Source organism: Trichechus manatus, unplaced genomic scaffold (assembly GCF_000243295.1).
Source record: "Trichechus manatus latirostris isolate Lorelei unplaced genomic scaffold, TriManLat1.0 scaffold00008, whole genome shotgun sequence".
NCBI classification, from domain to species: domain Eukaryota; kingdom Metazoa; phylum Chordata; class Mammalia; order Sirenia; family Trichechidae; genus Trichechus; species Trichechus manatus.
In genome coordinates, this window is record NW_004443944.1 from 17,437,182 (window position 1) to 17,450,143 (window position 12,962).

Below are 12,962 nucleotides of genomic sequence, written 5' to 3' on the forward strand. Positions count from 1 at the left end.
GATCAAGCAGGGAGACAGGGGAGTTCAGGGCACGTTTGGGCGCTGGTGAGAAGCTCAGCATTATCTGCAGGGGTGCCTAGGTGGCAGTGGAAGGGGGAAGTGGGAAAGGAGGCTGGGAAGGCTATTTGGGGTGACATGGTGAAGAGTCTTGGTACCAGACTAAGGTAGCTTTTTTCTGAAATGGACTCCATTAAGGGCTGGGGGGCAAGGAAGGGGAAGCGTCAGGCTTAGGGTGTTGTTGGAACTGTATTACCATGGGTGTCTGTGATCAGTTCATTCAAAAGCACTGAGCCACAGTTCCCTTGCCTGTAAAATAAGCCTGGTAAGTGGATTTGGCTCTGCCATTGACTTTCCCTCACTGGGCCTCGAAACAAACATTATAGAACAACAAAACATTATTAAAAACAAAACAAAACATTATAAAACAAGCAGGCTGGATGCCTTAGGGGGGACGAAATGGATCCTGAGGTTCTGGATCTGTCTCTAACTCGCTCTGTTGCCCAGGCTCATCCTAGGGATGATGGTGACCACTTCCTTCCTGTCCATGTGGCTGAGCAACACCGCCTCCACCGCCATGATGCTGCCCATCGCTAACGCCATCCTCAAGAGTCTTTTTGGCCAGAAGGAGGCTCGGAAAGACCTCAATAGAGAGATTGAAGAGAACGCAGGTGAGGCTGTGGAAAGGGACAGGGCCAACTCCACCAATCTGGAGGAGCGGGAGTGGGGATGTCCAGAGGCTATCAGGGAAGGCGAAGAAAGTGCACATGTACTGAGCACTTCTGCTACGTGCTGAGTGTTTTTACTTTTTAATTTTATTTTTGGTCAAAATATACACATCAAAGCATGCTTCCATTCAACAATTTCTGCACATACTGTTGGCGACTGTCTTAGTTATCTAGTGTTGCTATGACAGAAACACCACAAGTGGATGGCTTTAACAAAGAGAAATTTATTCTCTCATAGTCTAGTAGGCTAGAAGCCCGAATTCAGTGTGCTAACTCCAGGGGAAGGCTTTCTCTCTCTGTTGGCTCTGGGGGAAGATCCCTGTCATCAATCTTCCCCGATCAAGGAGCTTCTCAGCACAGGGACCCTGGGTCCAAAGGACACGCTATTCTCCTGGCTCTTGTTTCTTGGTGGTATGAGGTCCCCAAGTCTCTCTGCTCACTTCTCTTTGGTATCTCAAAAGAGAATGGCTTAAGACACATCTAATCTTATAGATTGGAAACCCTGGTGTCCTAGTTGTTAAGAACGACAGCTGTTAACCAAAAGGTCGGCAGTTCGAATCCACCAGCTGCTCCTTGGAAACACTATGGGGCAGTTCTACTCTGCCCTATAGCGTCGCTATGAGTCAGAATTGACTTGACGGCAACGAGTTTGATTTTTGGTTTAACCTTGTAGATTGAGTCCTGCCTCATTAACATAGCTGCCTCTAATCCTGCCTCATTAATATCATAGATGTAGGATGCACAACACATACGAAAATAACATCATATGACAAAATGGTGGACAATCACACAATACTGGGAATCATGGCCTAGTCAAGTTGACACATATTTTAGGGGGGCGTAATTCAATCCATGACAGTGACATTGGTTAAGTTCTTCACATTGTTGTCAATAGTCTCCTTATTTTTTCTAGTTGTTTCACCCGCATTATTTAGACTCACTGCCCCCTGAACTTCTCATCTATGCTTTAGAGCTATTGTTATACCTTTGCTCTCATCTAGATAATATTTTTTAAAGCACAATACTTAAAGATGATATTCTTTACTGTTTTTTGTTTGTTTAAAGATGACTTTAGGGATAGTTTTGTATCAAGTGTTTGAAGACTATCCCAGGACAATAGGTTTGGAGATTCCTCTAGCCTCAATGAGTCCAGTAAGTCCGGATTCTTTAGGAATTTGAAGTTCTGGTCTACATTATTTTCCTTTCTATCAGGATCCATCTATCATGTTCCCGAGCGAAACGTTCGGTCATGGTAGCTGGGCACCATCCAGTTCTTCTGGTCTCGTGTTATTGGAAGCAGTGGTTCATGGAGACTATTAGCCAAGCGTTTTAATGATAATAATAACTAAGAATCAGATAAGTCAAACATAATATCTTGCTTTTTTAAATTCACATTTATTGAGCGCTTACTGTGTACTAAGAGATGAATTAAACACTTTAAATATATTGTCTCCTTTAACTCTCAAAACAGCCCTATGAAGTAGGCACTGTAATTAAACCTTGTTTTAAAGTGTTTGAAGAGATGCTCAAAATCACTAACACCAGAGAAATGCAAATCGACACAGCAATGATACTTACATCAATAAGCTTGGCAAAAGTAAAAAAGCTAGATAATACCCCATTTTGGTGGGAATGGGGCTATGAGGACTCATGTACACTGCTAGAGGGAGTATGGGCTGGGTCAGCCTTCTTAGGAGCATTCTGGACGTATTTAATCAAATGAAATGTGCATACACTCTGTAGCCCAGCAGTTTTGCTCCTGGATGCAAATGCCAAAAGCAGTCTTAGTCAGGTTTATAAAGGGATGACTGGGATGATATTCACTGCACGTTATCTGTGGTGGAGTAAAGAGGTATACAAAATGTGATAGGTACCCATCACTGAGGGCTCGACTGCTTTTAGGAGGAAAGGATTAGAGGAACATATAGTTCTATAGATAGATCACATAAAACATAGCTGTCATTGGCAAAAAAAAAACCCAGAATGAGATATAGAACACAAGACCATTATGTAAATTAAAAAAACTCACACACAAATGACAGAACATTTTGCAAAACCACTAGCAGATGGAATACTACCCATTAAACACATCAGAATGGCCGCTCTGGGAAAGATGGGTGTGGGAAATGGGGAGAAATGAGACTAAATAAATCAGTAAAACAAAGGAGGGACCTTGTGTTACTAATAGTGCTAATAGCCACGAACTGAGGAGTTCCATTCGCCCAACTCCCTGCAATTTCAAATATGCATTAAAATAAATATAGATCTGTTAAAAACGTAAATGTTGATCCATGGCCCAGCTGAGTTCATCTCACTGCCTGCCAGCAGTATGAATATTTCTCCATCCTGCATTTACTGGCCCTGGTCATTTTATTTCCACAGCCACCTTGAAAGCTAAAAATGATTATAAGGACTGTACAGATGCAGTTCAGAGAGGGGAAGACATATGTCCAGAATCACATTGTTGTAAGGTAGCAGAGCCAGGAGCTATACAAGGGCAAAGTCTTCCATACGCTCTCTAGCAGGGGCTGGCAAACTTTTGCTGACCAGATAGTGAATATTTCAGGCTTTGCGGGCCAGGTGGTCTCTCGCAAGGACCGTACTCTGCTCTGGTGGCGCAGTGGTTAAGCACTGGGCTGCTAACCGAAAGCTCAGCAGTTGAAACCCACCCAGTGCCTCCCTGGGAGAAAAATGTGGCAGTCTGCATCCATAAAGATTACAGCCTAGAAAACCCTATGGAGCAGCTCTACTCTGTCCTATAGGGTGTCTGTGAGTTGGAATTGACTCAACCATGACAAGCTTGTTACTCTGCTCTTGCAGAGGGAAAGCAGCCCTAGACAACACACAAATAAGTGGGCATAGCTATGTTCCAATAAAACTTTATTTATGAATACTGAAATGAACATTTCATTTTCACATCAAAACCCCTTGCCATTGAGTCGATTCCAACTCACAGTGACCCTATAGGACAAGGTAAAACTGCTCCATAGGGTTTCCAAGGCTGTAATCTTTACGGGAGCAGACTGCCACATCTTTCTGCCGTGGAGTGGCTGGTCAGTTTGAACCACTGACTTTTCAGTTAGCAGCCAAGCACTTAACCACTGCACCTCCAGGGCTCCCTAATTTTCACATAATGAAATTTTATGATTCCATTGAACTTTTTCAACCATTTAACAGTGTAAAAACCATTGTTAGCTGGCAGGCCATAGAAAAACAAGTGGGGGGCTGGACTGGACCTTCAGCTGTAGTTTGCAGAACCTTGCTCTACAGCTCAGCCTCACTGGTTTTCAAACTGTTTCCCCAGCATGGGGTTCCAAGAAAACTGCCTCACAGTCACCCCAAGGTGGCAGCAAGCAGCTGGGACTCTACCCCACCCCTCCATTTCAACCCCAAATGGCCCCACTTTTCTACACCACCTTCTGAGAGATAATAACGGATAAGGCTAGTTGAGCACTTACTTTATGCAAAGACTCTTAAGGGGGCCTGCCGTCTGAAGGCGGTGGAGCTGCCGTTGGCCTCATAAAGGAATGGAAACTGAGGACAAGAGGGTCACACAGTTTCAAAACAGGGGCTCTGGGATTTTTTTTTTTTTTTTTTTTTTCAGTGGTAAAAGATACGTAACAAAACATTTGCCAATCCAACAATTTTTACATGTATAATTCGGTGACGTTGATTATGTCCATCATGCTCCGGGATTTTGAATCCAGGCTGGCTGACTTCAGAGTCTATTCTCTTAACCTACCCTATTCTGCCTCTCACACAAGATTTTTTTTCAAAGGGTAGTCTAGTAGCCAAAAAAAAGTTTTCAAAAACGGAAAGCACTGAGGACCAGGAAGGGGGAGGCCCTTTCCTGCCTGAGGTCACCCACAGTGTCAGTTGGGAGGCCAAATCTAGTCTTTCCTTCCAAGGCTGCAGGGAGTCAGGGGGCCCTGGGAGGTGGGGCAGGCACCTATTTTTGCAGGCGGTACGATCAGAGAGCAGCAACTGGTTAATGATCAGCCCCTAAGATCTAAGACAAGGCTAATTCCAGGCAAAGAGAGGTGTCCCTTTCAGCCAGTGTGTGTGCTCTGTCCAGGTGATTGGACGTGAGGGCAGGGTGGAGGGAGTGGAGCCTCTGTTAGTAGGGCCGAGGCAGGGGCCAGGAGGCTCCCGGGGGCTTTAAGTCCCTGTGGGACACCTATAGTAACAACAACAACAATGAGAATGCTAGCTATCATTTTCTGGGACTTACCAAAGGCCAGGCACTTGGCTACATCTTTCACACGCATTAGTTTACTTAAGCCTCTTGGTACCCATTTTACAGATGGGAAGGCTGAAGTTCAGAGGGGCGAAATGATTTGCCCAAAGTAATATGGTGTGTTAGTTGCTGAGCTCTGTCTGCATTCAGCCTCTGTGCTAAAAAGCACTATGCCGTGGTGCCTGGTATGGCGGGGAGCAGACTAGGACAAGGTGGGACCCTCTGGACAAGCTCCCAGGTGTCCTCAGCCTCAGAGGGTGGCCCTGCTGCCTCTCTCTAGTTCCTTTACCCAGTTCTGCTCCTTCCACTCCCTGGGGGACCTGGAGGTCATGTGGATGGTGGCTTCTCCAAAGTCCTGGTGCCACTAGATCCTCCATTACAGCTCTGCAGGGGGAGGCGCTATTATCCCCATTTTACGGAGGAAGAAACTGAGGCTCAAAGTGGTGAAGCAATTTGCCCAATGTCCGTCGGTCAGTAACTGGCCCAGCTGTCTTTTGAATCTAAGCTTTTGGACTCTTTCCCTCCCTTTCCTCTGCCCACAGAAGGCTAGCTTGCCATCCATAGCTTCCCTTTAGGAATGCCTGAGATGCCATCATTAAAATGCAGCCTTTTAGGTTGGGTTAAGCATTGCCCTCCTCCTTCCCTCCTTATTCATGATGCTAATCGACCTTCTGAGATTCTTTTCCCATCTATAAAATGAGGATAAAACCTTACATTTCACGTATATTACTGTGATGTTGACATGAGAAATGAGCTCCTGGAACATAGTAAGTGGTTAATATGTAGCATGTGTATAAAAGCTAGTATCATAAGATTTAAGAAGCAGAAGGACAGGTAATAAGACCCTACACCTCGATACAGGTTTAAGTTTCCTAGCGCTTCTAGCTGGGAGGAGTTTATTTACTTATTATCTGTCGTATTACACAGACCCCAAGCTCCGCTAGGGTTATGTCAATCTTTTTCACTTCCGTGACACTCTTCACTGGTGCGGTCTTGTCTGCCTAGGTCACTGGTACACAGGGTGTTCAATAATGTGCGGAATTAATGAATCAATGAATGAGTGGGCCAGTCACTTACCTAGGTCTCAGTTTCCTCCTCCATAAAATAGGGATAGTAAGTTTTACCTTCTAGATTTTTATAAGTGTTAAATGAACTAGATGTAAACCAGCCTAGCTTAGGGGCTTGTCGCCTTCCCTGGGATCTGCTGTGTGCTAAATTGCAGGACACTTCAGTAATATGGGGAGTCTAAATAGAATTAAGGAGTCTTGGTGGCACAGTGGTTAAGAGCTTGGCTGCTAACCAAAAGGTTGGCAGTTTGAATCCACCAGCCACTCCTTGGAAACCCTATGGGGCAGTTCTACGCTGTCCCACAGGGTTGCTATGAGTCAGAATCAACTCTACGGCAACGGGTTTGGTTTGGGTTTAGACAGAGTTAAGGAGCCCTGGTGGTGCAATGGTTAAGTGTTCAGCTGCTAACTGAAAGGTTGGCAGTTCGAACCCACCAGCAACTCCTTGGGAGAAAGACTTGGAGACCTGCTTCCGAAAAGATTGCTGCTTAGACAACCCTATGGGGTAGCTCTACTCTGTCACATGGGGTTGCTATGAGTCAGAATCGACTCAATGGCACACAATAACAGAGCTGTCAGTTTCCAGTTAGACCTGTGAGTGCAGGTGGGTGCTGCATGTACCAGGTGCCTTTGGGGATGGCGCACGATTTAAGGGGTAGGGAGTCCATAGTCCTGGGTACAAGCCTGACTCTACCACGAACCCACTGAGTCATCTTGATCCTAACTTTAACCCTCCTTTCTGGGCCTTGGTTTCCCCAGGTGTCACACGGTTTCAAAACAGGGACCCTGGGCACAATGGTTGAAGTGCTGATGGTTTGAACACACCAGCAGCTCTGTGGGAGAAAAGACCTGGCAATCTGCTCCCGCAAAGGTTTCAGACTAGAAAACCCTATGGGGCAGTTCTACTCTGTCCTAAAGACTCGCTATGAGTCGGAATCGACTTGATAGCACACAGCAGCAGCAGCTCTCCAGGGCTGCTCCGAAGCTGCTATAAGTTCACAGACGTGAAAGTTCTCCGTCCCTCTGCCTGATTCAAACTCAGGGATTGTTATTGTTTGAATAAGGCCTTACATAAGCCCGGAGATCCTGGCCAGCCAGCGATTTCCAGAGAAGTCAGAGCCCTTGGAGACTTTGCCCCACTGGCCTGTATCGCGTGGTCTCTTTGGTTGCTGGGGTCAACGGGGTGGACCTTGGGCAAATGGTTAAAAGCACTCAGCATCTTGGTTTTCCTATTTTTTCAACTTTACCTTCATTAGCTTTCTTATCATTATCATCCTTAGAAAAATGCTTGGTATAAAAAATTTACACGTTACTAATTTGCATAAAGCCCCTGGGTGGTGCAAATGGGATAACATGCTTGACCGCTAACTGAAAGGTTGGAGGTTCGAGTCCACACAGAGGCACCTTGGAAGAAAGGCCTGGTGATCTGCTGCTGAAAGATCAGCCACTGAAGACCCTATGGAGCACAGTTCTACTCTGACACACATGAGGTCACCGTGAATTGGCAACTGGTTTTATTAATCTGCATAAAGAAAAAAGGGAACTCCTGCCTCCCTCCTTAATCTCATATGCTGAAGGAAATCACCATTTAGAGTTCTCTGTGTGAATACCCTTCACTGATGTGTTTATAGCATGGCAAGTATATATGGGGTTCTCAGGCTCAGATGCTGGCAGCTTCCAGGTTTCAGGAATGAGTGGGAGGGCTGGGTGGGGACTGTGGCAAACTGGTGAGCACAGGTCCCCTCTACAGGCGTGGGCAGCCTCAGTTTCCTCATCTGTAACTTCAGACCCTGGCTGCATGTAAGAATCGGCTGTGGAGCTTTTCAAAAATACTTACGCCCAGGCCCCACTCCAGAGCTACTAAACTAGCATTTCTGGGGCTGGGGCTTGGCACCCCCCCCCCCCATTCTCGGGTGCAGCCAGGGCTGAGGCGGGCGTGGGCTGTGCCTGAGGTGCTGCTGAGATCTGTGGACGCCCCAGGCTGTGTAACAGCCAGTCCTCCTGGCAGGAAGGGTGCAGAGTGGTGGGTGGGGGTGGGGCTGGGGCATCACTGGGTCAGAGCTCTTCCTGTCTGGGCATCCCCTGAGGAGTGACTTTGTCCCCTTCCCCACCACTGTGCTCTTAACGGCCCTTCACTTCCTGCTTCAGTGCTCTGGGCCCCAGTCTCGTGCTTTGCATGTGGACATAGGTCCCCAGCATGGGAGCCCTGAGGCCCTCCTCCTCACGGCCCAGGGTGAGCTAACCTGACCCTTAGCCTTAGACCCCTGCTGGCAATCAGCAGGGCCTGCCTCAGGCACAGTACAAATGACGCATTCATGGAATCCTGCCCCCTGATAGTACCAGCAGGGAAAAGGCAGCCTAGAGTAGGGTCCTCCCCAAGGCCACTAGGTGAGGCAGAAAGAGCGGAGACTGGGATCCACACCGTTCTTCCTAGTCCCAGTCCAGTGGCTGCGCTGTGTGCCGTGGAGTCGATTCTGACGCATAGGCCCCTGTAGGACAGAGTAGAACTGCCCCACGGGCAGCCTGATTCCCATGTGAAGGAAAATCCCATGTAAACAAGTGATGTTTTTCCCTGCTGGAGTTCTTTCCAGAGTATCACTGCCCGTTGCCCTTGAGTCTATTCCGACTCATAGCGACCCTACAGGACAGAGTAGAGCTGCCCCATAGGGTTTACCAAGGAGCAGCTAGTGGATTCGAACTACTGACTTTTTAATTAGCAGGCAGGCTCTTAACCACCGAGCCACCAGGGCCCTGGAGTGTCACTAGCCTCCAGCAAAGTCTCCCAGGAGCACACCTGTAGTTAAGTGAAGGCAGCTGGGTTGATTGCTCGTTGCAGCGAGGGAGAATCCTCATCATGGGGAGCAGGGAATGCTGCGGAAGAGGGTGTTAGAAACAACCTACTATAGGCTGTGCCTGGGTGATTGGGGGAAGGTCTGTGGAAGCAGGTGTTTGCTCTAGATTGGGTACTGTCAGAAGGCAGAGGCAGTTCCATGACTGGGAGGAGAAGTGGCAGTCACTCAGCTAGCAAGATGGAGGAGGCCTGGGATTCTGGGGGCAGCACAGTGACCTTGGTTTTGGCTGTGCTTAGACAAGATTACGAGTGGTGTTGCTTTGTCTTGTTTTATCACGGTCTCAGGATGATCTCGTCTGAGGGTGGTATTCTGTAAGGTTGCTTAAGTCCAACAGGGGAACAAAAATGGCCCAGCTATGGGTGTCAGGTTAGATTCTGATGTCAGGGTGTCAGGGGCTGCTTCCCCCCCACCCCCGCCACCACCCCAGGAGTAACCCACATTTACTAAATCCCTGCTGGTATTCACCTCCCTGTTAAATGCTTTAAATCAGACTGTGGCCTTAAGCCAAATCACCTGGGGGGGGGGGGGAGAGGGTGTCCCACAGACTAAGAGTGGTTTTTATATTTTTAAATGGTTGGAGAAAATTAAAAGAAGTCTATCTAATGACCTGTGAAAATGATATGAAACAGAGTTTCAGTGTCCGTAAAGTTGTTCTGGAACACAGCCATGTCTGCCACTTTCCCTGTTGTCTGAGGCTGCTTTGGGGCTACAAAGCAGAATTGAGTAGATGCAACAGAGACTGTATAGCCTGCAAAGTTGAAAATATTTACTGTCTGGCTCTTTACAGAAGAAGTTTGTTGACCCCTGTTTTAAACGGATTAGTTCCTGAGTCCACTTGACCCTCCTGGGAGAATTGTTGTTTGCCTCTTACAAATTAAAGAATTGAGGTAGAGAGAGATCAGGGAATTATCTAAACTGGAGTTTCTCAACCTCCACTCTGTTGACTTTGCACCACATGATTTTTTGTTGGGTGGAGGGGGGCTGTCCTGCACATTGTAGGCTGTTTAGCAGCATCCCTGGCCCCTACCCACTAGATGCTAGTGTTACCTCCTCCCCAGATGGGACAACTAAAATGTCCCCAGACATTGTCCAATGCCCCCTGGATGCAGAAACAGGGTGGGCTGGGAACCACTGATCTAAGGTCACGTAGTAAGGGATGGAGCTATGGTTTGAACCCAGAACCCACATATTTGACTACCAGCCACATGTCCAACCTTCAGGGGTGGGTTGCCATGCCCTTGGTGGTGATGCCACCTGCAGGAACTTTTCATTCCTTCCATTGTTCTTGTGTCCAAAACATTGTTGGACCTGCCTGGGGAGCCTGTCAAGCAAACACAAGTCAGATCCTGTCCTGTCCCTCCTCAGACACCCCTCTGGCTCCCATCTGACTCAGAGGAGAAGCCAAAGTCCCCCGTTCACTGTTTTCTCTGCACGCTGCCCTTCTCTAGGTTTCTTGAATGTGCTGAGCTTCTCCTTACCTCCGAGCCTTTGCACCTGCTGTTTCTGCTGCCTGGAACCATCTTCCCATGGGTATTCATATAACTGGCTCCTTTTTATTCTGAGGTCTTGGATCAGATGTCATTGGCTCCTAGTGTCTTTACTGATGACCTGATAGCATGTAGCCCTCCCTGCTTCCCCTCCCCACTCTGCTAGTCACTCTATCATATTGCCCAGTTTTATTCCCCCATAACATTCTTCACTACCTGAACTTTTCTTTATTTGTTTATTGTCTAGAGTATAATCTTCTAGAATATAATCTCCATGGGAGCAGGGGCCTTCTTCTTTATTGTTCACTGTGTACTCAGAGTTCATAGTCAATAACACATTGTAGGTGCTCAATAAATACTTTTTGAGTGACTGAATGAATGAATGATGGACAATTGGTGTCACCATTCACATTGCTTATCCGTGATCACTCATATGTAGTCTTTTCCAAGCAGCCCTCTGGCATCCCTAGGTAAGCCTAGGGCTTGAGTTATAGGTTGGCAACCAGCTTTGCAGCTAACTTCTCGCCCACAGGCCTGGGGCCATCTCCATGTATGCGTGGGCCAAGAGGGTAGCATGTTGATCTTTTTTTTTTGGATTCAGTGGCAAGGAGGGGAGCCTGAAGAAGTATTTTTTTTAAAAAAATAATATTTTCTTGTGTTTTTGGTAAAGGTTTATACAGCAATTTAGGTTCCCATTCAACAATTTCTACACAAGTTTTTCAGTGACGTTGGTTACGTTTTTCACAATGCACAAGCATGCTCATTGGTTATTCCATTTCCATTAATCTAGTTTCCCTGTCTCCTTACATTCTTATCTTTCTTCTAAAGTGATTGTTGACCATTTGGTCTCATATATGTGATTTTTTACAGGAGCACAGTACTTACCGGTACGATTCATTATTTTGTGAGCCGGTCTGTTATTTAGCTACAAGAGGTGAAGAAGTATTTTTGACTGACAAGACAAGAATGGGAACACTCTTGTCCCATTTGCTACATCACACTAAAGGCCTCATGCTTTTTCCTCCTAGCTGCTGCGCAGAGAAACGGCCTGCCCACTGTGCCCACGGAAATGCAATTTTTTGCCAGCACAGAAGAGTGAGTCCTGGGTGAAATCATAGAGGAGCCGGTGCTTGATCCGAGAGATGGTGACAAAGAATGCAATGGCTGCAAGCAATGCCCCTCCCACCCCCCAGTTTTTCTCCAAATGACCCAGTGCTCAAGTTCCGCTAGACCTCGGCCTCTGCAGCTTCCTTAAAAAACACCAAGATGTGGGAAGGGCAGGGGACTGCATCAAGTCCCTAAAGGTCTGGTGAGGTTGAGAATCTTAGGTACTTTCTCCTCGAAAGAAGGGACCCAAGAGAGCAAGAAAGAACAAACTACATGGCCAAGGAGCCAAGGAGGAGAGGGCCACAGATAGGGTCCGGAGCTGTACAGATAAAAACATCCCCATGAAATAATCATAATTCCTCACATCTGCATGACTTGGATGGAGACCCTGGGTGGCACAGTTAATGTGCTTGACTGCTAACCAAAACGGTTGGAGGTTTGAGTTCACCCAGAGATGCCTTGGAAGAAAGGGCAATCTACTTCCCAAAAAATCAGCCACTGAAAACCCTATGGAGCACAGTTCTAGTCTGACACACATGGGGCCGGCATGAGCTAGAATCGACCCGACAGCAACTGTTTTATTTTTCCTATGACTTGGAACACCTCTTCACATTGACATCATATGTAATCTTCAGTATCCTTTGCATTATCGCAGAGTTGTTAAGATCATGGATTTGGAGTCACACAGACCTGACTCTGAATCCTGGACAAGTCCCTTAACCTCACTGAGTTTCATTAGTCTTCATCCATCTACTGGGCAGCATATTGGAACCCACCTTCTAGGGTTGTTTTGAGAGTTAATGAGATGATGTCGATAAAGCAGGTTGCCCGGGCCATACAAGTGCAGACGGTAACACTTCTGATTAATGTCACTGCCATCTCAATTTAACACGGGTGAAATAGCAGAAAGTAACGTGACTTGCCCATGGCCACTGATGGGCATCGTTCAGGTCTGTTTCATTCATTCAACAAATACTTATCCAGGGTTTACAATGAGCCCGGCACGGGTCTAGGTGCAGGGGGTACAGCACTGAGCAGACAAGAATCCCAGCCCTGGTGGAGCTTACATTCCAGTGACAAGAAACGAATCAATGAGTACAGTTCATAGTATATCAGACAGTCGGAAACCCTGGTGGTGTAGTGGTTAAGTGCTACTGCTGCTAACCAAAAGGTTAGCAGTTCAAATCCACTAGATGTTCCTTGGAAACTCTGTAGGGCACCTCTATCTACTCTGTCCTATAGGGTCGCTATGAGTCGGAATCGGAATCGACTCAACAGCAGCAGGTTATCAGACAGTTGGCAAGTTCCATGGAGGGGAATGAAGCAGGAAAGAGGGAGAGGAAGCGGGGCTGGTGGGCAGGAAAAGGTGGTTTTTAATAAAAATACTTGACAGCAACTAACAACAACAAACAAAAAGAAAAATATATTTTTCTTTTTCACTCCCAGAGATAGCCATTAAGACAGTTAATGGATACCATTCTAGACTG

At 46.8% G+C, this 12,962-nt stretch overlaps 1 protein-coding gene across 2 annotated transcripts in view; it reads left to right on the forward strand.

Annotated features, from left to right (window-relative positions):
- Positions 1 to 12,962, forward strand: part of SLC13A3 (solute carrier family 13 member 3) — an 80,896-nt gene that overhangs the window by 35,709 nt on the left and 32,225 nt on the right. For both annotated transcript variants that reach the window (XM_012559022.1, XM_004370277.2), the window contains exons 3-4: positions 505 to 668; positions 11,397 to 11,463. In XM_012559022.1, coding sequence (XP_012414476.1) covers positions 505 to 668; positions 11,397 to 11,463 — 231 coding nt within the window. The remainder of the gene's footprint in view (positions 1 to 504; positions 669 to 11,396; positions 11,464 to 12,962) is intronic.